This window comes from Cricetulus griseus, chromosome X (genome assembly GCF_003668045.3).
Source record: "Cricetulus griseus strain 17A/GY chromosome X, alternate assembly CriGri-PICRH-1.0, whole genome shotgun sequence".
NCBI classification, from domain to species: domain Eukaryota; kingdom Metazoa; phylum Chordata; class Mammalia; order Rodentia; family Cricetidae; genus Cricetulus; species Cricetulus griseus.
In genome coordinates, this window is record NC_048604.1 from 63,740,285 (window position 1) to 63,766,153 (window position 25,869).

At 37.3% G+C, this 25,869-nt stretch overlaps 1 protein-coding gene across 5 annotated transcripts; it reads right to left on the bottom strand.

The window, feature by feature from the left end:
- Gpr174 (G protein-coupled receptor 174) lies at window positions 1-25,869 on the bottom strand. Of its 5 annotated transcripts, XM_035450256.1 has the most exons (4): window positions 25,797-25,869; window positions 17,426-17,643; window positions 3,565-5,082; window positions 1-218 (listed from the first exon to the last, which is right to left on the bottom strand). In XM_035450256.1, the coding sequence occupies exons 3-4, from the start codon at window positions 4,525-4,527 to the stop codon at window positions 198-200; spliced, it is 984 nt and encodes a 327-aa protein (XP_035306147.1). In that variant the 5' UTR covers window positions 4,528-5,082; window positions 17,426-17,643; window positions 25,797-25,869; the 3' UTR covers window positions 1-197. The 5 variants fall into 5 exon arrangements, with proteins under 5 accessions (XP_035306147.1, XP_035306144.1, XP_035306143.1 ...); XM_035450253.1 differs by lacking the exon at window positions 1-218 and having other exon boundaries at window positions 1,806-5,082; window positions 25,801-25,869; XM_035450252.1 differs by lacking the exon at window positions 1-218 and having other exon boundaries at window positions 1,806-5,082.

Below are 25,869 nucleotides of genomic sequence, written 5' to 3' on the forward strand. Positions count from 1 at the left end.
TATTAAAATTCATATGATAAATAAGAGTCATAAATAAACTCCAGATACAACATTTCACAGTAGCTTGGAAGGTAAGCCAAAAGGAGGCATAAAAATGAAGTTGTATGGAGTTCCACTGATGAATCCTTATAGAGCATGGTTGTTTGTAGGGCAAAGAGCTCCTCTTCACGAACCACCAGCTAATAGAATTTGGTGTTTTATTGTATGACAATGAAAATCTATAACACACAAACCATTTCATTAAAATAGTATGAGCAATAAAAAAGACAATATTAATAGCACAAAAACATTCTGTAATAAAATTTTTATTCAAATAATTTGTTTAATTTTGAGACTAAAATTTAAAATCTTTATAAAAGAAATATGAGATGATTTATCTTTAACTATACACTACCACAACTAAGATTCTTTTTATGTTTGGTCATTTATCACCTAAAATGATAAATAGGAGATCTGAAGAAGAGATTTTCCAAGGAGAGTGGAACATCAGAAAAGAGGCAACTGCTTAGCAGTACTATTTCTTTCCTATATTAGATTTTTCTCTGCAAGCTAAGTCTAGTATTAGAAGAGAGAGAGGGAAAATACATTTCAAGAAAAAATCTTGACAGGTTATATCCATGTTCATGGTGATATTTCTTGGAATTTAGTAACCTCATAATGGGAAGCAAAGTATATTGTCATTTGTAATGCATTATTCAGAGAGGGAGGAGTGATTAGCAAAGGGGTCAAGACCAGGCTGGAGAAACTAACAGAAACAGTTGACCTGAGCAAGGGGGAGCTCATGGACTCCAGACTGATTGCTGGGAAACCAGTATGGTACTGTTCAAGACCCCCTGAATGAGGATGTCAGTTTGGAGGTCCGATTAATCTCTGGTAGTGGATTAGTATTTATTCCTAGTACATTAATGGACTTTGAGAGCCCACTCCATATAGAGGGATACTCTCTCTGCCTAGACACACGGGGGAGGGCCTAGGCCCTGCTCCAAATGATATGACAGACTTTGAAGGTCCCTCATGGAAGATCTCACCTTGCCTGGGGAGCAGAAAGGGGATGGGATAGGGGGTTGGTGGGGGGTGGGGAAGGAGAGGGATAAAGAACTGGAATTGACATGCAAAACAAGCTTGTTTCTAATTTAAATAAAATTTACTTAAAAAAAAAATCTCTTTAGAGTGTCTGGGCTCCCAGAACATCTTCCTGTGCCTGCAATCCCTCCATTGAATGTCACCACTTCATGTTAATGCCTGTTCCTATGGTATGAACTTCAGGTGTTTTGTGATAAATTAATATGAAGTTAACTTTAATAATTAGCACCTTAATTTGAATAAGTTGATTAGAAGGGGCAGGGGATAGAGCAAAATTCAAATATATTGATGTGGAAGATGAAGAATCAGGAAAACCAGATGTTGAATACAAACCTAGATGGGCAAGTCTGGGTAGATAAATAGCACAAAATCCTTACACACTTTTCTTTTACCTAAATGATGTAAAAGGACTGCTTAACAAGTGAGATATATCCTCAACCACTCCAAGATTGTCAAAATAGTATCCTAGAAATACTTTCCCCCTTAAAAATAACAGGATTATAGTGAAATCAATGTTAGAAAAGGTTCAGTTATCTCCCAAAGTGACTTTAATAAGCCATGCTACAAAAAATAGTAGGTGTAGATGTTATAAGAGGGAGGTCTATTCCAAGCACCCACAGTTGTTTCGTAGTTCCACAAATAATTGCTCGTAATCTCATTACAACACAAACTGCACTAAAAACAGAAATAACTTTAAACAAACAGAACAAACACACTTATAGTTTCTTTTGAAAACAAAATGTAACACTTATTTAATATACCAAAACATATGTACATTACAAGGAATAACTAGGAAATACATAAATATACTGTTGCTAGCAGCACAAGTCATTTTCCTAATCCAGTATTATTCTCATAAAAATATACAAGCATAATCAATACTTGCTCAGACAAAACTTTAGAAGTTTTCCAGTAGTATTGGTAGTTAGAATTCATGGTGATTTAACTAGTTTCCCCCCTCACATATAGGATAATTAACTATATGCCTAAAACTACCCTATTTTTCTGAATATTAAAAATGTCTTTCCTTGGTTTCTGCATTTTTCTCAATGTAAAGAAGAGTGCGTTCTATTTCTATTTCCTTGTTAAACATTTTAAAAGTGATATTATTCATAATGTATATAATAAGACTATTCTAGTACTTACAGCCACATACCCCAGTTTTTCCAGTGCAATAGTACCAAGCAGGTAATAGGCAAAGCATTTGTAAGGAGTGTCTAAGGCTGATGGAATTAGCTTCTCAAAAAAATGAAAGAATTGCTTTCAACAGTTTCTGAGAGGTAATCTATATAGGCTTTATATTCATAAAACTTAACTGAAAAAATGTAGACTTGAAAGTCCACATGACCAGTGTCTTCAAGCCCTACTCTGGCTTTGGAGATGCATTGACAGGCACAACTTAGCTTGGAGAATGAAGGACAATAGTGATGATTTTAAGAGACATGCTTCAGTTTGCTTCATCTTTTCACTCTGGCCCAAGCTTAGTGAATAATTGGTGCACTGTTACTTCCATAGACTCAGTAAGTGCAGTAGCCTGTTAGATTTCATCAATGTAATTCTAAAACACTATGAAAAAATCCCTCTACTAGGCAGGTTCATACATTTCTGAAGGTGTTCTTTGGAACTAGTTTAAGAGAGCCAGAACTGTTATTGTCTCCTGTTTCCTTTCTATTAGGCCTAGAGGCCATGTGAGTCATATTGAGTTGACTCTAGAAAACTATCTGCCCTGGGAATATTCAGTGTAATATTTTATACAATCATAGATGATTATTGTATGTCATGACTGCTTTGCTGTTCTTAATTTAATTATACCAAAGCACGATTTCATAATTTCATTCAATGATTAGATTGACAGATGTTATTTCATATTGATACTAAAGAAACCAAGCAAAGGAGTTTTCAAATCATAGAATGGAATACACCCTGGAGATAAAAATTATCCTATTTTTGTAATGTTATGTGTACAGAAAGTATTGTTCATTGCACTTTAAACATTACCAAATATTGTTGGAATGCAAATCGTGATCACTACTACAAATAGACAATTGCATTCCCTCTGAACATGTTTTCATCATCTGAGGTAAGAAAACCCAGTACTTAAGGTGAACTTGAGCTAGTAATCTCTTTGTGACTTAGGTTCACAGATAATGTTGATGACTCTAGCTGAGAGCATATGTGCGTAGAGTGTCATCAAAATTTTACCACTTAAGTCTTAAAGACTTGGTCATACATTGCTGCATAGACATGTCACCAGCAATGATGATGAAACATAATGTTCGAACTAGGTCTTGTCATAAATATGTGCATTCCCTACTCAAGTAATATAGAACACATTTAAAAGTTGTGACTACTTTCTATGAGTACTATCTTGTTGACGGGGTATTGCAAATGTATTCTGGTACTTTCATTCTAGGTCACATTTAGTTCTGGATTTTATTAGCATAGGTCAGTTCCCATTGTAGAAGTGGTATGGTTACTCACAATTTTGTATGACTTTGTATGGAGTTGGATACTCTCAGGCAAATCTTGTCTTGAAAGACGTCTTCTGAACTCATTAGTGGTAAAATAATATATGATTGGGTCAAGGCAGGAATTCAGACTTGCCAGACACAGGGCCACAGAATGAAATATTAGAATAACTCTTCGGGCTAGGCAGCTCTTAATTTCATTGGACTTAACCAGGAAATCTAAAGGAAAGCTGAAGTGATAAGGTGCAAAGCAAATTAGAAATACTCCTGCACAGGTCAGAATCATCTTCAGAGCTTTCTTTTTCTCTCCAAGATGTTGAGAAATGGGGTATTTATTTTGTAACGATAAAGCTGTTTTCCAGGTACAGTATAGAACAATCATAAGAGGAGTAACAAACCCGACCAACTCTCCAATAGTTATCATGGCAACAGATTGTGCCAGATTGACATTCCTGGTAGGAAGATCCACAAAGCATTTGGTTCTGTTGCCTGGGGTATCATCATTGGTTCTGAGGAGAGGAAAAAGTAGGCAAGCAAGGCAGATGATCAGCCAACCAACAATGCTAATATACAAGTCATATTTCTGCTTACAGTCATTGAAACGAAAGGGGTACATGAGAAACCAAAATCTTCGTACACTGATGCAGACCAAGAAGTAGATGCTGGCATACATGTTAACATATTTCAGATAGAAACAAAACATGCAGAGACCAGGACCAAATGGCCAGTCATGGTTCAAATAGTAGAAGATCCTCAGTGGCAGAGAAAGAATTTGTAATAAGTCAGCAATGGCTAAATTTATCATAAACACTACAGCCCTTTTGGTTTCTTTCATATAGCCATAAAATACCCACAAGGCTAATATGTTCCCTATGAGACCTGGCACAAGAATAACAGTGTATGTCACCGCATAAATGAAATACCGAAAATCTATATTGTCTCCTTCAGTCTTGTTACATGTATAATTATCAATCATGATTATTTCTAGTGAAACTGTCCTTGCCTAATAGTCATTCAAAGTCTAAATCCATAAGTAATAGCTGCACTTTCCACAAGATGGCTGGTCAATGGGTCAGAAAGACAGAGTATACGACAAATTTTTGTCACAATTGTTAGCCTTTACATATGATTTGGGAACTTTTCAAAAAATGGTTGTATGTTTGCCTTAGCTTTGTCTATGATAACTAGAGAAGTCTAGTCTGCAAGCACACATAAAACATTGGTAATTTTTTCTTCTCTTGTTTATTTTGTAGTAAGGCCTTTGGGACATCATGCAAGTTGGATATCTTCCATCTGGTTCCAAACTATGTCATACATCAGCTTCTCAAATTCCCATATGATAATCATCACTTTACAGGTGTTTGGAAGGATAATTTGTGGGGTTTATTTTTGGCCTGGCTCACACAGAAGAAAGGTTTCCTTCAGGGCACAGTGGGTCATCTATCCCGGGATGATTTTCTTTGGTGGATCTTGTTTTCTGAGACCCTTTCAGATCTGTATTGATATTGAAGGAGAGGAAAAAATGACAAACCTGAAAGTAAAAGAAAATAAGCTCATTATATGTGGCATTTTAAATGGGGAAACCCTGTGTTCAATAGCCTTGTTATGTCCAGAAGACAATGTTTTTCAAAAGTCCTCCCCATACTCTAGCTCTTACATTTTTTAGCTTCATTTTTCAGCAATATTTTCTGAGCCTCACTGTGTGGATGATATAGATATTTTACTTAGGTCTGACAAGTCACAGTCACTTAGTCTTAGCACTTAGCAATGAGGCTCTGCATTAATTGCTTCCCATTGCAAAAAGAAGCTTTTCTGACAAAGGTTGAGAGCAGCACAGATCTGTGTTATACACAAAAATTTTGATGTTATTTTGACAACATGATCATTTTGCAAAACAACATGGTAGATTACTCTCTAGGGCTGCTGGCCTTCCTAGCCAGAGACTTTTGGTAAGGTTTACAGTGCACAGTCAAAAATTTCCTCCCATGGAACAGGCTTCAACACCAATCAGAATGGAGCTGTTTAGCTCCCCATCATTTGTGCCACTATTGCACCAGTGGACATATCTTTTTTTATCAGGTTAGCATTACAACATAGAGTATCCAGTAATGGAGAGGACCACTGATGTCCTTTTTCCTCCAGAGGCCTACATGAAATCACCTGACACAATGAAAGCTGGCTATGTGGAGGGGCTGTTCCATTGCTAGTAGGAGTGCAAACATGCACAGTTACTATGGAAATCTATATTGTTGTTCCTCAGAAAATTTGGAATTGATGTACCTAAGACCCAGCCATACCACTCCTGGACATATACCCAAAGAACACTTCATCATACCAAAAGGACACTTGCTCAACTATGTTCATAGCAGCAGCTTTATTCATGATAACCAGTAACTAGAAACAACCTAAATGTTCCCCAAACTGAAGAATGGATTTTTAAAAAGTGGTACATTTACACAATAGAGTATTACCTATGTGTTTAAAAATGGCATAATAAAATTTGCAGGTCAATGGATTGAACTAGAAAAAAAAATCATCCTGAGTAAGGTAATCCAGCCCCATAAAAGGCAAACTTGTAATGTACTAAGTTATAAGTGGATATTATCTGTAAAGTAAAGGATAACTATGCTACAATCCAAAAACTCAGAAAGGCCAAGTAATAAGGAGGGCTCAAGAGGGGCACATGGATCTCTGTGGGAAGTAGGAAATACAATAGATTTTGTAGGTAGACTGGGAAGGTGTGGATGGGTGTCAGTGGAGAAGGGCAAAAGGAATGGAGGAAGAGAGTACTGAGAGAGACAACTGGAATTGTGGGAGACGTGAGGGTGATTTGGAAACTCCATGGAATCTTTGAAAGTAACCCTAGTAAAGACTCTTAGTAATGGAGGATACAAAGCCTGAACTGGCCATCTTCTACAACCAGTCAAGTCAGTAGGATTGGGACATCAACACAACCACAAAACTTTCTGCTTAAAATCTGCCTTGGCTGCAAGATGTTCTGGGGTAATTGTTCAGAATTTGTGGGTCTGGCCAACCAGAGACTGATCCTGATCCAGCTTGAGGCACATACCACGAAAAGGAGTCCATGCCTGATACTATCTGAACAGCAAGGAACCAGGTGCTGGTTAGACCAGAGACCCAGGATAGAACCAAACATGGCAGGGGGAAATCCAATGAAAATCCACTGAAATGATTCCTAATGATATTCTACTATACTCATAGAGTGACTAGCCAATTGCCTTCAGAAAGGCTACCTCCAGCAGCTGATAGGAGCAGATACAGAGACCCACAGCCAAACACCAGGCAGTGTCAAGGGAACCCTGCAGAAGAGGGGGCAGGAAGAGTTGTTGGAGCCAGATGGGTTGAGGATACCACAAGAACACATCCCACAAAATCATCTAAGAGACTGAAGTTACAATAAGAGAGTCCATATGGATCTGAGCTCTACATATACATTATGGTTGTGTATCTTGTTCTTGTGGGATTCCTAACAGTGGAAGCAGGGGTGTCTCTGAGTCTTTTGCCTGCTCTTGGGACCCTTTTCCTCCTATTAGGCTGCCTCGTTTAGTCTTGATATGAAGGTTAGTGCCCAGTCTTATTATAACTTGTTATGCCAACAATTTGTTGATAAACCTTGTGGAGGCCTGCTCTTTTATTAAGGGAAACAGAGGAAGGGTGGATAATGGGAGGAGAGGAGGTGGGCAGAGTATGGAAAAGTGTGGAGGGAGGGGAAACTGGGGTTGGCATATAATGTATCAGCACAGAATAAAAGAAAAGACCCAATTCCTCTATGTCTTACAACCAAAGTATGTGGTATCTTCAGCAATGGGATCCTAAAATCTAATTATAGTGGGCAACTAACAGAAATAATAATAGCCTGAGTTGCTTTATTTGGGGGGAGAGGTGGAGTGCTCTGGAGACTCCCTTACCAATAACCCATATGAAGGGTATCCTATAACTGGATTGAGATTTCTTATTTGCACTCATGAAATTATGAGCAGCTGAGTTTACCTGCACAAGATTAATCCAATCAAATTTCAGTATGAATAGGAGAGGAGCTCAGAAGGCCTTATCCCTAGGTGAGGAATTATTGGCTAGGGGGAGAGAGAATCATTTTTCTTTGGGGTGTAGCCACTGATAGGTCGCCCCTCCTCCAGGGGATGGTCCACACACACATGCACATATGGACAGCTCTCAATGGACTCAGTGGAATATTTAAAAATCAGAAGAGGATATAAAAGTTGGGAAGAGAACATATTGAGGAAGTCTGGAGAAGGTGGGATGGAGTGGGATATGGATATGATCAAAATCCATTGTATATGGGTAAAATAAGAAAATAAAGCCTATGTATAAAAATATATTAGTTTTAATAGAATTTGAGTGAGGATTAATATGCTAATGATTTTCAACCTGTAAGTTATGGGCCCTTTGGGCATCAAATGACCATTTCACAGGGTCACCTAAGACCACCAAAAAACAGATATTTACATTATGATTCATAACAGTAGCAAAATTACAGCTATGAAGTAGCAGTGACATAATGTTAGGGTTGGAGGTCACCACAATATGAACTATTTTAAAAGGGTCTCAGTACTAGGAAGGCTGAGAACCACTGTTCTACAAGGTGCAGAAAAATAAAACTAGAAGGAACTTGAAAAATAATCTAGCATTTTGTTACTAAAAATGTCTGAGCCAACAAATATGGGAAACTCTTAGAAATTCAGTAGAATTTCAGCTCTGCTCTCAGGACCTGCAGAATCAAAATGTGCATTTTAACAATTACACTCAGCTGAGTCTTTGGTAATTCTGAACTCCACCACTGTTTCATGAACTTAGGAGATCTGCAGACCCATGTGAGGAAGACTTCTTTAAAGCAACAAAAAAATAATACTACAGCTTTCCAGGTGTTTCCTCCAGAGACTTTGATTCAACATGTTCTAGGAGAGGCCAGAAATTTGTATTTTAAAACGGCTTCCCATATGATTCTAATGTAGTCAGCACTGCATTTGTCCTTGAAGCATCGTTTAGGGGCCAGTGATTTTATTCAAATCCTTCCCAGATGTTGGGAAAACAAGTGGGCAACCAGCCTCTCTTTAAATATTTCCATTTACATGGGCCATTTAGTCACCTCTTAATTATCCAAGACAAGAGAGCAGAGCACCAGAACAGAGAATCAAATCCCCCAAAGGCTGACTCAGCTGGGTCCATGACCCTTCTTCTGAGGTAAACAAATTTTAGCTTAGGGACTTGGACAGTTTCCTCAAGGCTGCTGAAATCTAGAAGGATTTAACTGACTTTAAAGATACGTGGGAAGAATAAAAATGAAAAGAGAATTATGAAACATCCTGGTTTGGATTATCAACTCCATGTGGTTTGAAGTGTGCATGATTCAGCCCTTGAAGGAATTATTGTTGTTATTTTGCCTGGTAAGTAAAATATCACATTTTGTCTAAAAATGTGAATCTCACTTTCTTTAAAAGGCATTTAATTTAAGGATGTTAAATATTTGCTGTTTCTCAAATAAAGAACGTGTAGAAACTTGGCATTACAGCATTATAACATTTATGAATTACTCTAAAGAATAACACTGATAGTTATTAGAAAGTGATAACAAACTGTCCTGTTCTGAAAAGAGATGGTATCTTTGAAATATAGTCACATGTGGTGATTTTGATTAAGTAGTAGAAATTTAGATATCATATAAAGAGTGTATGAAGAGATGTTAGTGTCACTAATAACCAGGGAAATACAAATTATAAGCCACTATTGAATACCACTCACCTTAAGAAGGCCTTTTATGAGAATTCAAAAGAAAACAAGAGCTGGTAAAGATGTAGAGAAATGGAATGTTTTTCTATCTTATTGGAGGAAATATAAATCAGTGCCACTTTGCAAAAGGTGGATTGTGGTACCTAAAAAATTAAAAAATATAGCCACCATATGATTCAATATTCCTACTCTGGGTATCTATCTAAATGAAATAAACTCAGTATTTTGAAGAAACATTTTCATTCCCATGTTCACTTCAGCATCATTTCTTTTAGAGAACATACAGAATGAATTTATGTAGCCATCAACAATGAGTGTATAAAGAAGCATCTGTACATGCACACAACTGAATATTATTCAGCCCTTGGAAATAAGGAAGTTCTGTCATTTGCAACAAAATTGCTTAATATGGAGGGGAAATGTGTTAAGTTATGAAGTCAGTCACTGATGCATAGAACATGAGCTCATGTACATTAAAAATGACAGCAATCATGGTACCAAACTTGGAGAATCAGTATGATAATTTACTATGCATATATATATATATGTGTGTGTATGTATATATATATATATAATAGTACATTGTGAATATGCAATAAGTACTCAATAAACATTACTTACATTAAGAGACTGTTTTCTGCAAAGTCATTCTTATTACCACCCATAGTAAAATTTGCATCTTTTGCTCCAGTTTAGGTCTTCATTACTTAATTTCTTTGTCCATTTTTATTATCCTCCATTTTACATAAGGCTTTCATTATTTTTTCTAGATTAGCTCTTTAAAGCTATATGTTATCTACAAATCAGAAACTGTATAGCATGGAAATCAATCTTTACAACAGTGTCATGTAACTTCCTAAAGTTTGATCTCAGGTTGAATACACAATTTTAATGGTCATACTCTTCAGAACTACTTCGTTGTTTTCAGACAGCAGTGACAGTGATGCTGCCTTAGCCTGCAACATCTCTTTGTTCCCTTCCTTCCTTCCTTCCTTTCTCTCTCTCTCTCATCTCTCTCTCTCTCTCTCTCTCTCTCTCTCTCTCTCTCTCTCTCTCTCTCTCTTTTCCTTTCTTGGGTTTCCTGTTCTTCCTGACACAAAAAAGACTGAGAAACGGATGTTAGCAGAGAAACAGTTCAAAGGAGAAAATAAGAAATAGCAAGAATTAAAAACAAAGAGAGCAAATAAATGGGGACAATTAATCATAACAAATGTTAGAATTCCTAGAGTTGAGGAGCATGCACCTCCGTGTTGCAAGTGCACATCTGAGAGCCTTTTGATTATTTCTTTAGACACACACACAGGAACACACCAAGGTGTGACAAGGTCTTCGAAGAGAGATCAACATTTTTCAACTCAGAGAAAGGGAAAATTAAAACATCAGCATAAGAGACTTTTCTGGATTCTAACACACAAATAAGAAGAAAAATTCCCTGGTATTATAATATATATCAAATAAATACTGCCAAAATAATCAAGAAAACAACAACAAAAAAAGCAACACTGTTATGCTAGCTGCCATCTTCAAATCTCATTTGTAACTTTTTGCAATAACCCAACTTTTCCTTTTGCCAATTATGTGTGCATTATTTATTCTATTGTCCTCCTGCCCATTATATCCAACTCCAACTAGCCCAAAAATTCCTCGAAATTATGGACTGCTTTTTGTGTGCTTTTGAGTCATCTAGGTTCTGAGATCCTGGCCTGGTATATTCATCAAATATTTACTGGGCAATATTTACTCAGCATCTACAGCTTGCCAGTTGCTGTACTGATAAACAATATAAAAATCTGTGTGACATTTTTCTTGTTGAACCTAAAATCCAGTGTGTAAGAATGTGATTATAGATAATGTGAACATGTAAGATGGGAAACATGTAATAGATGAGAACTGACAACTACTAATTAACTAAACCAGCAAAATACCTGACAACAAACTTTAAATGTTTGCCCTCACATCTACAAATAAGTGCAGTCTTCACTCCTTACCAAGGAAACTTCACTTTGCAACAGACAACACTACGGAAAACCACACCCCATCAAAATAGGGAGGTGTGGAGCCCAGTTCCAATGGATACATCTACTAGACAGGCCCTTTCCCCAATTAAGCCTCGGTGCCCACACCAACGGATATGTCTACAAAACACATAAGACCATGGGGCACTTTGGAAGAAAGGAAGGGAAGATTTTTTATTTTTTTGAATTTAAATTAGAAACAAACTTGTTTTACATGTCAATCCCAGTTCCCTCTCCCTTCCCTGCCCCCCACTGACCCCCTATCCTATCTTCTTTCTGCTCCCCAGGGAGGGTGAGGCCTTCCATGGGGATCTTCAATATCTGTCATAGCATGGGAAGATTGTAAGAGAAAGAAGATCAGGAAGTTTGCTGTGAGATCGTATCTCCTGGTAATGTCAGAAGTTATATCCATAAATTTTCACTAACAGAACCACCCAGACATGAGCTGAACGAGGACATCAATGGACATGCCAAAATGGACTGAGAAAAGCCCTTGAGGCTTCAACCCTACACAGAAAACTACAGGCAACTAAGGAAAGCTTGGGGTGGGCCAGGTAGTTTTTCTTAGGGAAGAACACACCAACTGGCTGGCCAGTGCCAAATGGTCAGATATGAAAGCACATATGCAAGTAACATGACACATAATAAGCAGGTAATATTTACATTTATACTTATATACAAATACATATATGTATACAATAACAATGAATGAAAAGATGAATTTGAAAGAGAGTGGAAAGAGTTATTTGAGAAGGTTTGGATGAAAGAAAGAGAATGGAGAAATGTAATTAAATTTACAATCCCAACATTTAAAAATGTAAACAAAAAGAACATATTTGCTGTTTGCTGAATCTAAACTGAAAGTCAAGACAACACACTCCTAAAGGTGATACTTCTTCTGTCTTCATTCCTGCACCATTGGTTACAATTTTTGTAAGTGTATAATTGTTGTACAAAATAGTTTATCTAATTATCATGCTTTGGTACATGTACATAAGCTGCTTTTATCTGATGAATGTCCATCTCCACACAGCATCCTAAAACTCATGGATGCTTCTGAGTATCTCTCTTATCCATATCCCTCCCCGCACAGTTGATGATGCTTCCCCTTCACTAGCCAACATGATTTTCTAGTGGAAAAGTTGAATGAAACTTCTAATCATTGGAAAACCTTAGGCCAGCTGTCCTATTCTAAGCGCAAAAATTCCTTCATGTAGGGTTGTAGGGACAGAAATGAAAAGGGACATTTGTTTCCACACATGAAATTATTCATAGCGATGATCCTTTACAAGAACGAACCCACACTGTTACAGGTATCTGAACACACCCTGAATTTAAATGAGATATTTATTTGAATTACCATGACAGACTTTTCAAAAACTTTCCCCTTATTTAGGAGCCTTTCCTTCCTCAAAAAAAAAGTTGGAGAGAGAAGGCCCTATGTAGGTCAGAAGATATTTCCTACAGCCATTGAGGAGAGTTACCTACATATTTATTTTTATATATACAAAAGTGAACATTTGCTGAATTTTGCTGATGCTTCAAGAGTGTGCTTGTTTCAGATACATTGTATCTTTGTTTACTTACCTAGATGAAGCTTGCCTCAAATGAGTATTAGGAAAAGCTTTGTGTATCATTTTGGTAAGACTTAAGATGCTATTGTCTAAGAATATATTAGTTCATACTTTAAGACTCTCCGTAAAAATGTGCATCTACATTTTAAGAATGGAAATTATAAAATACAATGTAATCAAATTATCTAATTACACATTGTAGTTTTTAAAATGTATTTTCAATAGAGATGCTATTTTGTGATGTGAGTTTTGCAAAACACCAACAAAACAAACAAAAACTAAAGCGACAAACCACCTAATCCCAAGCTATAGGCAATCACTTTCAGAAAAGCCAATTTTATTTTAGAGTTCTGGTTAGATGCATACTAACCAGGCACGATAATATAGACTGCCTCCACAAGCACCTGCAAACCATTTGAGACTGAACAGCTGTGTGCATTTGTATGGGAAACACTTGTAACATTATGATACATGAGCGATGGCATCTCTAGGGAGAAAAGAGCAGAACAATTTCTTATTGATTCTGACCAGCGTGCACTGAGAATCTCCAGGTCTTTGGATTTCTGAAAAATTTTCGAAGTTAACTATCTCACAGATTGCCTGGGAAAGCTGTTTGGTAAATGCCACATGGCGATAAGCAAATATTTTGGGGAAATGATTTTGCAGTTAATTGTCTTAGGGAGTTTGCTAATTTGGTCAGGCCCACTATATGTTCCCCTAGCCTTTTTATTATAAAGAAGTGTGTTCTGCCAGGGTGCCATTTCTAGAGGCTTCACCACATTCTATGAGATGCCTACACTTCACCTTCATGAAATGAGGGACGATGCATGCAGGCAGACAGTGCAGTCATTGTGAGCATTGTCACACCTTCACTGAGCTGTTTTGGAGAGTACATATCAATTTGCACTGAGGATGTACACTCCCAACGACTTTTCAAGCATGTCTGTACTGAGCACTAACAATACCAGAATCCCCTACCTTTTCAATCCATAAAAATGATAAGGCCAATTGTTCTTAAAGAGCTTCCCATTGTTTTACTAATCTATCTTTATTATTTCCCATTTCTTCTGTCAACTCTCTAAAATTCTGATCCCCAGAATAACCACAGTGTGTGTTTAAAGTATATATTCCTGCATGAAATGAATAATAGTAGACAAAAAGTTGAAAGAAGGTACCTGCATCTTAACAAGTTCAATGTACACAAAAATTGGAGAATGTCCTTTGAGTATAAAAGCAATAACATAAAGCTCAAAGTCAAGTTTTTTTTTCAAAATTGTTCCTATCTTTTTTTTTCCTATTCTGGAGTTTTTTTCATTTTGTTTCAATAGCTCTGTCTCTAGTCCATCTATGTCTACCAAAATTTGGTATCCTTCAAGGCCCTTGTATCTGAATCACAAATACAAGTAAGTTTATTGAAAATCTAGCCCAAAAGATAACTTATTGTTTGTATCCCTTTATGTTTCTCATATATTACAATCTTTTGTAAACAATTTGACAAACCTCCATTTCTTGACTGTTGTTTAAAACTTAGGGTTCATTTATAGTGGAAATCAAGTACTTTTATATTGATGCATGATTAAAACAGTAGTGAAAGTATTAACTTGCTTTTGAATGGCACTCTAAAGCAGTAAAAGAAATTATTTCAAATTACATTTAGCCCAAATACAGCTATCAGTGTCTTGGGTATTTGCCAGTCTGTGTTTGTGTTTCCCAAACTCTTTTCTTTTAGAGGATAAGCCACTATCCCACGAAGCTCCATTTTACACATTAATTCTTGAATATTTTGACTTTGTAGAAGTGATGAGGCGATCATAAGTTATACTGCAGTGGGAAAACTGTATGCATTTCCTGTTCTTGGTGCTGACAGGGCTGTGGGGATTTTCCTCAGCTTTTCTGAATGTTCACCTTGTGTCTCAGACCAGACATGAGCATTTGGACAAGAAGAGGGGATTTTTTTTTTTACAGGAAAGTTATGAGCTTCCAAGCTTACATAAAATAAACTAACGTCCAAGATAATCACATCGTTCTGGCCCTTTTCACTTTTTGCCGTCCTTCTCAAAATTTTCTCTTTGAGTGTGTGCCCTATCCACTGCTTCACAGGATTAATAGCCTGTGAAAGTAAAGGAGGAAACCAACCTTATGGGGTCTGGTAGAAAGAGCAAGGGTGGAGTGGAAAATAAACCAGTCCCCAGGGCCTCACCCGAGGATTGGCTGTGATTTGTGTGTAGGTGGCTACCTACGTGGTATGACTTTTAAGGGACCAAAAAGCCTTCCTTTAGTAAAAGAAAGAGAAAGCTATTTCCTATTTGTTGACTGGGACCTAATCTTCCTACTTCATAAGGATAAGCTATCTGCCCTGTGGAAAGCATTTAGGCTGGAAATGTCAGACTTCCTCCTTTAGGAACTATGTTCAAGAACTCAAACCTGACAACTTTCTCAAAGGAATGTCGTCACCTTAACACACTCATGATTTCTGGAGTATATGTCTCAAAGATTTGTATAGCATTTGCTTTTCAGCTCATTTACTGTATCAGCATGCCCTTGTCTTTTTGTTTGGTATGTTTTCTCTTCTATGGTTATTTGTGGTTCATTTATATTTGGGGTCCCTTTTTCCATTTTTTCCAAACTCTATAGGATTTTATTTTAAACAGCAAAGAATAATGGAGAAAACTCCAAGGCAGAGATTTTCAACCCCCTTGGGGGTCAAATGACTTTTTCATAGGCACTGAATATCAGATATCCTACATATCACATATTTAGATTACAATTCATAACAGTAACAAAATTGCAGTTATGAAATAGCAACAAAAATAATTTTATAGCTGGAGGCTCACCAAAACATGAGGAACTGAATTAAAGGGTTGCAGAATTAACAAAGTTGAGGACCACTGCTTTAGAGACAGACACTGATGTCTTCAGCTATTCCAGAAAGAGTGGTCATGGAAAATGACTTAATGTTTAAGGTTTAAAATATTAAATCCTACCACTACCAACAAAATATATACTGCTCAGTAATTACACTTAAATTTTTGTAAGGGAAAGCCCAGATACACAGAGGAGGGTCTAGGCCCTCCCCCAAATGATGTGACAGACTTTGATGATTGCCCAGGGAAGGCCTCAACCTCCCTGGGCAGTGGATTGGGGATGAAATTGGGGGGGTATGTGAAGGGTATGGGAGGATGGGAGGGAGAGGAACCTGGGATTGATATGTAAAATAAGATTGTTTCTAAATTAAATAAATTTAAAAAAGAAAATTGTACCCCAAGGTCATGGCATTAATCTAAAATATGAAGATCTTATCATTCTTGTATTTTAAATGGCAGTTGATGATTTTATATTAGGTTTTAAGGGAAGTAAAGGAGGGAAGTACACAACACAGAATATTGCCATTTTAAAAGACCTTCAGTTTCCTCTAGTGACAGCTTTGCCTTTGCTGGACTGAACATCATTTTCTGGATCTTGGTGGCATGGCCTCTCTGATATGCCAAAAGAAAGGGAGTCTATGTCTTCATCTAATACCATTATTTCTATGATTTCAGAGTGAGTACTACCAACTAAACAAGACTTCAGATGAACATACTTCAGAAAATAAGCCTGCAGTGACTGGCCCCTATAGGCTCATATGTTTGAATGCTTGGTACCCAGTTAGTGAAACTTGGAAGGGTTAAGAGTTGTGGTGTTGTTTGGGAAATGTGTCACTGGGGCAAGCTTTAACACTTCAAAAGCCTTCAGCCATTCCCAGTACTCTCTCTGTCTGTGTCTCTTGATTTCTGTTTTAAAATATGAGTTGTCAGCTGTTTCTGCTGGAGTGCCTTCACTCTGGAATTATAAGTTCAATTAAATTATTTATTTTATAAGTTGCACTAGCCATTTTGTTTTATCACAATAGAACAATAACTACGGCAAAACCCCTAGTGTCCTTGGTTGGTGGCAACATGCCAGAAAACAGTATTGTGATCCTACACTCCTGTATAGCAGCATTAATTCATCTCTTGATTAGTAAAATCATATGAAGGTTTTTATTTGATCAGATCTTGGATCCCATAGTCATCTTTTGGTTTTCTGCAACTAAATTGACATTAATTAAAGTTAAAGATGTGGAGCTGTGTAAGGCTTACATGCCTATGGTTCTAGCACTTTGGGGTAGACACAAGAAGACTGTGACTATGAGAATAGTCTCGGGCACATAGACACTGCCTCAAAAAAAAACAATAAAGATGAGTAGGTGCCTTGATTACCTTTCCACCCATAAGAGTTTTGGATGGAGTACACTCCCCTTGACTTAAGTAGAAGCATAGAGCAGTATATCATCACTAGTGTACTTCCTACCAACCATTACTCATTTATAATCCAGGAAAATTAGCCAAACAAAAATGATGACTCATTGCCCTGATCCATCTCCAAAGAAAGATACAGAAGTAAGATGAAGAGAATCCAAGATTAACCTTAAAACAAAGACTCTTGTTGCAAATACATTGTAACCAGTTTTCAAATACCCAGGTAATAACATACTCACTTGGATGCCATCCCACTCCAGGTCTGTAATAGGTACACCCAGATATAAAATATGTCATCAAATAAAACTGGAGATCTTCAGTGAAATTTTTGATAAATTTGTATGAGAAGTCATCCAACAAATGATCCATTAATGATAAACTGTGTCAGATGTGTCCTTTACAAATGACTCTTTTCTTCTCACAATTGATCTTTTAGGCAGGGCAGGGATGACGTTTCCTAAAGGATCACAGATGTCATCACAATTATTGCTTGGAGTCAGGCCAGGTCTTAGAATTTTATGCAAAGGGAATCTTTGACTGGAATTTTACATACTTCTGTATTGAATAATGTTCTGTTACTGAATAAATTTTCAATAGGTGGCAATGATTTTGATATTTGTACACTTTAGGTAACTCATCTTTCAGGGTATAATACAGCTTGGCACTGTGAATTAATAAGAGAGGATTATCAAGGCTACTCTTGTTTGGTTTTAAAACTAAATACATTACAACTTATTTTAATAAAGTCATGTTTGAATTTTAAAACTTCTAAGAAATCAAGAAAATGCCCTCTTCCCAATATTATACATGTGTTTATAGAATATGAACTTCTATTCCAAGCTCAAATTGGCTCAAATAACTAAGGATCTCTTCTACCCAAGATGAACAGCAAGAAAATAAGCAAATATGACTTTTTGTGTTTTTGAAGCAGCATACCCAGTAATACCCAACCAGATTTCAGAAGTGAACACATAATCCAAAAGAAGCACATTCATACAGCAAGGACATTTGTTCAATGATGTTCATCACAGAATTATTTGTAATAGCCAGAACCTGGAAGCAACCTAGATGCCCCTCAACTGAAGAATGGATAGAGAAAATGTGGTTCATTTACACAATGGAGTACTACTCAGCAGGAAAAAAAACAATGGAATCTTGAAATTTGCAGGCAAATGGATGGAACAGAAGAAACCATTCTGAGGCAGGTAACCCAGTCACAAAAAGACAAACATGGTATGTACTCACTCATATGTGGATTTTAGACACAGAGCAAAGGATTACCAGCCTACAATCTACAATGCCAGAGAAGCTAGTAAACAAGGAGGACCCTAAGGGAGACATACTTGCTCCCCTGGGGAAGGGGAAAAGGACAAGATCTCCTGAGCAAATCAGGAGCATGGGAGGAGGGGGAGGGAACTAGGAGAATGAGAAAGGGAGAAGAGGAGGGGCGATGATGGGGCGGGGAGGTTGATATCAGGGAAGAACAGAAGGGAGCAAGATAAGAGATACTATAACAGAGGGAGACATTATAGATTTAAAGAGAAATCAGGCACTAGGTAAATGTCTGGAGAGCTTCAAAGATGACACCAACTAACAGTCAAAACAACAGAAGAGAGGATACCTTAAATGCCCTGCCCTGATAATGAGATTGATGACTAACTTATATGCCATCCTATAGCCTTCATCCAGCAGCTGGTGGAAGTAGAAGCAGACACCCACACTAAACCTTGAACTGAACTGGGATCTGGTTGCAGAGAAGGAGGACTGATGAGCAAAGGGGTCCTTACAAGGCTGGTGAAACCCACAGAAACAGCTGCCCTGAACAAGGGAGAGTTCTTGGTTCCCATACTGATAGCTAGGAAACCATCATGGAACTGATTCAGACCCCTTGAATGTGGGTGTCAGTTAGGAGACCTCGGAAATCTATGGGGCCCCTTGTAGTGAGTGGATCAGTACTTATCCCTAGCATAGGAATGGACTTTGTGAGCCCATCTCACATGGAGGGATACTCCCTCAGCCTAGACACAAGGGGTGGGCCTAAGCTCTATCCCAAAGGACATGACAGACTGTGAAGACCCGCCATGGAAGGCCTCACCCTCCCTGGGGAGCAGAAAGGGTTTAGGATAGGTATGGTGTTACTTGGGGAGGGCAGGGGAGGAGGAGAGGGAGAGGGACAAGTAAAATAATCTTTCTAATTCAGATAAAAATTATTAAAAAACCATATTATGTAGAATCTACAACTTTTCTACATAAGTAATATAAATATTTCACATGGTATATCGATGTGAAGAATCTTGTTTTGCTTTCAATGGTGGGAATTTTGTATCTTTACTACAATTTAAGGCACCCTCCTCACACACAGACTCTATGTGGGTTCTGATTTGGCTTTCTTTCATGTACTACTAGAGGGAACTGGAGCTCTAATGCCAAAACATCTTGGACCAGAAGGCCCTAGTCTTCACTAGCCGAAGTTAACCAATGTGTGTTCCTTCAATCCTTTTAGCTGAATAATTTCTGGCTATTAAATTGTCATTGTATGCATACAAAAGAAGTGAACATATATTCGTATTTTATCTGTTTACAGCATTTTGACATGTGTGATAGCCCCACTTCCCTTTTGTTTTGTTAAATAACATGACTTTCTTATTTTAGGGTGACATGTCTAAGTTGTTTTTTATCAGATTCAAGCTAAAATAGCTCCTTGCAATTTGCAAACCTTTCACATGTCTACACTGCAAAGGCTTGAAAATGCAATGTTAAAAACACTGTTCTATTTTCTTTTAGCCTGATCTCTTATTGCTACTCCTAGGCTTCCACCATGCAAAACTATGCTATCACGAATCATGATAGTGTGCATATTTGTGTCTCTGAATTTAGCTCAAATGTTGACTTCCTTTTTAAAATTATTCCATAGGATAAATATTTAATTCTATACAAATGTCCAATCAGAATGCAAACCAGAACTCCCAGATACCACAGTAAGCTTATGGAATTAATTTGGATTAAGGTGAGTTTTATATATAATTTAGGTACTCACTTCTCATTTGTTAATTTAGAGTTTTGGTCCCTTAAATACAAGCCATGGAAAGCTAAAGAAAGAAGAGATTATTAAACTAAAATGTGTAATTAAAATACAGTATTTTCAGTGAAGGCTATTATTTATATTTGTCTAATTTTAGACACCTATTTCATTGGAATGAAAATGACTAGTCATATTTTAAGACTCATTTAGGAGGATTTCCTTAAAATTTCTACCTCTATACTTTATAACATTTTAGTGACACTTCTAATTCACAGCAAACATTTGAATTCATGTAGCATCAATGTACTTACCAACTTAGGTATATATTAGATGAGAAAATATTGGGTACATTGGTCTTTAAGAATTTGGGCTACCATTAATTATTTTAGGGATTATGTCAGTGACCATGCAATTCCAGATTTGAGAAGTCTGGCTATATTTATTTTAAAATAAGTAGTAGTCAGGTACACCTGTTACTTGTTCTTCAGTTGGTCCCTGATCAACAAATCTATCTCTATATCTTTCTAGCTATCATTTATATAAGCATTCACATATGGGATTACCAAAAAATTGAAAAGGAACCAACTCTAAGAGTAAATTTATTTATAATGGTGTCACTTCTCTTCCATACAGGTGTTATTTATCCCTCCATTTATTCCCTACACTACTCTCCATTTACTCATCCCAGTTTTGCCCTTCTTGTTCTGTTACTTCCTTTTCACCCTTTATAGCACTGCATTCTATATCCCCTCCCTTGGAAGTCTTTGAACTTAGAAGGCCACTGATACCCTTAATATCTGATTTGATATGGCTTTAGAAACATAAACCCTATCTTTTCTCTGTCATGCATTTCATCTAACTCTGCATTCAAAATGGTTTCTTAAGAGTTTTATTGTTTGCTGATTTGATTTATTTGTTTTCTGTTCAGTTGTTGATAATAGATCAATAAATGAAACTTCATGAAACAAAACAGTAGCTGTATAGCAAGTGAGTGATGAGACAGCCAATAGAACAGGAAAAAAAAATCTTACCAGTCATACATTCAACAGAGAGTTAGTATCAAGAATATATGAAACAAGAAACAAAACAGGAAACAAGAAGAAAACAAGTAACTCATTTTAAAAATTAGGTAATAGATCTAAATAGAGAGTTCTGAAAAGATCAAACAAAAGACTGAGAAACATTTTTAAAATGTTCAACATCCTTAGCCATTAGGAAAATGAAAGTTACATGCACTTCAAGTTTTCATCTCACCCTAGTCAGGATGGCTAACTTTAAGCTCACCAGAGAAGCTTCTTTTTCCAGTTGATAGTTTTGATACAGGGACTGATAACTGGTCAAAGTGCAAAGAATCAATAACTAGAGGATTCTCCGTCCTCAGCAAGACATTTATATCACACGTCCTCCTCCAAAGACCAAGGGAACTAACTATGCAGAACAAGGATTGAAAGATCATAAGAGCCAGACTTTGAGTATACAGAATGTCTGAAAAATACTTATCCTCTGGATGTAACAGGACCACTACACTCACGCACTCATAACAGCCATGTAGTTGTCAATGCAAGACCCGCACAAGATCAAGCCAATCACAATTCCAGCATGGATCAGAGTGAGGTCACCCAGCTGAGGAGCTATTTGTAATTGATGGCTGTGGAGTGAGGAAAGTCAATTTTCTTCAGTTTTGAAAGAGGAATATTGATATGGGGGAAGTTGGAGAGGCAAGTTGGTGTGGATATGATAAAAATATACGTATACATGTATGTAAATATTGAAGAACAAATAAAGATACTATAGTAATAAAATAAAAGACCTCTTTTCATTATGAAATAGACATATAAATTATCTAAAATCTATAATACAGAAATTTAACATTTAGCACACATACACACAAAATGTTGACAAATGTTGGCCCAGATGTGAGGAAAGGAGGACACTGATTCACTGCTGATGGGATTGCAAACTGGTCTATACAAATGAGTGTGAAGGAGTCTCAAAAAAGTTAAAAATAGTTCTATACATAATATATCTATACCATTCTTAGGCATCATATAGCCAAAGGACTCCATGTCCTACTATAGAGATGCCTGCTTGTCCATGTTTGTTGCTGTTGTATTCACAATCACTATGAAAAGGAGAGAGTCTAGAGATCTACCAACTGATGAATGGATAATAAAACTGTAGTATATTTACACATCTGAGTGCTAATGAATGGGAATCAAGATTCACTAGACTCAGTACAGGTTAAGTGAAGTTTATTCGGGGAGAATAAACAAGAGGCAGGTGACCACCGCGGGTTCGAGCTCCAAGGATCCTCCCAGGCTGTTCCCAGTGACCCAACTGGAAGCCAGAGAGCTCTGATGTCCTGGACCCCAGATCTAGTCCTCCCTCTGTCAAGTCCTCACCTGTGACTACACCCAAATGGGCATGGTCAGTGCTATAGGTGTGGGCAGGGTGAATATCACACTACAATTCCCCTTTTAGTTTAAAGAAAAAGATTTAGGCTTGATAAGAAACTATATACAAAGATATCAAATATCAAGTATGCTCTAGGAGAAGGAAAAGTAAGAACAACATACTTAAGACCTATTGCCAGTGATGCAACTAGAGCAAATGGCAACAACTACATATCCAGTCATAGGGTAAAGACATAACAGAGATTACAATAGAGTTATCCTAAGCTGGAAAGTTTAAATCTTGTAGCTAATATTTCTATCTAGGAAGAGAGAACAATAATTGTGACAGTCAAATCTTCAACCTTATCAAAGACCTGAGAAGGAGGGTAACAATACTAGGGTATCAGGAAGTGCAGGCGAGCAACTTCCAAAAGGTGTAGTGAAGACAGAAACAGCAGGCTACCGGGACACCAGGAAGACTATTATTCAGACTACAGACTATTATTCAGCTACTAAGAAAAATGAAACTATTAAATTTCAAGTAAATGGATGGAACTGGAAACCCCTAACCTTGATTAAAAGATTTATTATGGCCGGGAGGTGTTGGCACACACCTTTAATCCCAGCACTCGGGAGGCAGGGGCAGGCGGATCTCTGTGAGTTCGAGACCAGCCTGGTCTACAAGAGCTAGTTCCAAGACAGCCTCCAAAAGCCACAGAGAAACCCTGTCTCAAAAAACAACAACAAAAAAAAACCCACACTGTATGAAATTAACAAATAACAATTTGAATTTCTTCCTGTTTTAGTGAATTTCATATTGCCACAAAAATACAAAGATTACATAGCACCTTCATCCATTAATATTTTCAATACATGTATAGTACTTCATTTGAGCTAGTAGATGGTCATTTTGATAATAGATACATGCCAGTTGCTATATAGACTATTTTATCATGTGTCATGTGTCAGTAATTTATAATACCTTATGGAGAGATGCCTGACTTTATTTCTCCTGTCTCTTGTTACTATATTATAAAAAGTCTCAAGAAAAAAATCTTTCCTTTTTTTTAAGAGAATATGCAACTAGAAAGAATGGGTCATCATGATACAAATCCTGTACATAAGCTAGCTTGTTGGAGGCCATTCCCTATGGTGGGATGCCATGCTCAGTCTTAATGCATGGGAGAGGGGCCGGGCCCTCACCCAACCTATTGTGTCAGACTATGTTGACTCCTCATGGGAGCACTTACCCATGAGGAGGAGTGGACTGGGGGTGGGCTTGGGGGGAGATGAAGGGAGGGTGGGAGCAGGTGAAGGGAGGGTTGGAGGAGGTGTAGGGGGGAGAACTGTGGTTGGAATATAAACTGAAATTTAAAAAGAAAGAAAGAATGGGTCCAATAACTTGAATGTGGCTTCCAGATGCCCAAAATTGAATACATATTGAAATACATGGCACTAAATATAAACAAATTCACCTATGGAGGACATGTGTACTATAGTAGTAACACTGGTTATTAAACATCTAACTTCCTGGTTAAGGATATAATTTGTTCTACCATGATATATCAGCAGAAGAGTACAAACATGTTTAACTTATCTATGCAGTTATTTTGCTCATGATTTACTCATGTATTTATTATTCTGTAGCCACTTTATACATACATATGTATAGCAATTTTTGATCACTCCCAACTCATATTACACTTTCTCATGCCTCTATTCTCCTCTCTCTCCAAAAGCCACTTTCTACTTTACACATATTCTTTTAGTAAAATAACTTTTTATTTAAATTAAAAACCATCTTATTTTAGATACTAATCCCAGTTCCTTCTCCCTCCCATCCTCCCATGCACCCCACCAAACCCCCATCCCACCCCCATCTACTCCTCAGGGAGGGTGAGGCCTCCCATGAGGGACCATCAAAGTCTGACACATCATTTGGGGCAGAACTTAGGCCCCCTGTGTATCTAAGCTAAGAGAATATTCCTCCATGGGGAATGGGCCCCCAAGTACATTCACGCACTAGGGATAAATACTGGTTCCACTGTCAGAAGCCCCATAGACTGCCCAGGTCCCCCAAATGACACCCATGTTCAGGGGGCCTGGTTCAGTCCTATGCTGGTTGCCCAGCTGTCAGACTGGTGTTCATGAGGTCCCCCTTGCTCAGGTCAGCTGTTTCTGTGGGTTTCTCCAGCCTGGTCTTGACCCCTTTGCACATCACTCCTCCCTCTCTGCAACTGGATTCCAGGAGTTTGACTCAGTACTTTGCACATTTTCTTAACTTAAAATGTCTACATTTAAAACTGTAAGCACTATGCATATCTCCTAACAGAGATTATATATCTACTTTGGTGCTTGAGTAATATAATTTTGAGTGTAGCCCTCTAGAATAAGAAGAGAGAAAAAGTACCTACATTTCTCATTCTGAAATCTGTACCTTTTTATTACGTGTCCAACCAGAGTCTTGTCAAACAATGAGTAAACACTTGCCTAATATTTATGTAACTTGCTCATGCTCACTATAATTTTCCATCTTAGAAAATGTCATATTCTTTCTCAATATACAACTATTATTCTATTTATTTTGTGCATGCAGAAAGGCCAGTGTGTGGTATATTTGTATGTGTGCAATGTTGATAATATTTATATAATCATTATCTATTTTATTTCAAATGTAAATAAAGGATAGGTATCCTGATTTCTAGTTTCTTTTTTTAAGACTATGAAATAGGCAGCTCACACAAATAGGGACAGGATTATAATGAAATGGCTTAAGTACTCCCCTATGCTTTAAGAGGCTGGAAAAATTAGCAACAAATGTAAGCAGTATTATAATGCAATATGTTTTACAATATCAAAAATATTGACAATGGACACAATATATCTAAATAGCAATTAAAAATAGGATAATTATGAATTTTAGTTTTGCCCGGGCTCTAATATTGTCCCAAAAGACAAAATTAAGATACCTTGCTTTACCAAATCCTCTACTAAACAAGTTCTTCCATGTGATGCAAGGCTACATCATTGCACTGTTGTAGCCTTATCACTACATGGTAATTTACTATATAGAACAGCAAACATGAAGCAGTTAGCTAATGGAGGCTCTCAGTGTCTGCCCGGTTACCTCTGGTAGAAAGAGTAATCTTTGAGGGGAGGGATGCTGAAACAAAAGTCAAGATAGTGTGTAAGTACCTACTGTTTTATCCAGTGCTGATAGAAGCTCTTAATCACCCCAGTCAGGTCCCTTGCAGATGCTGTGATAATA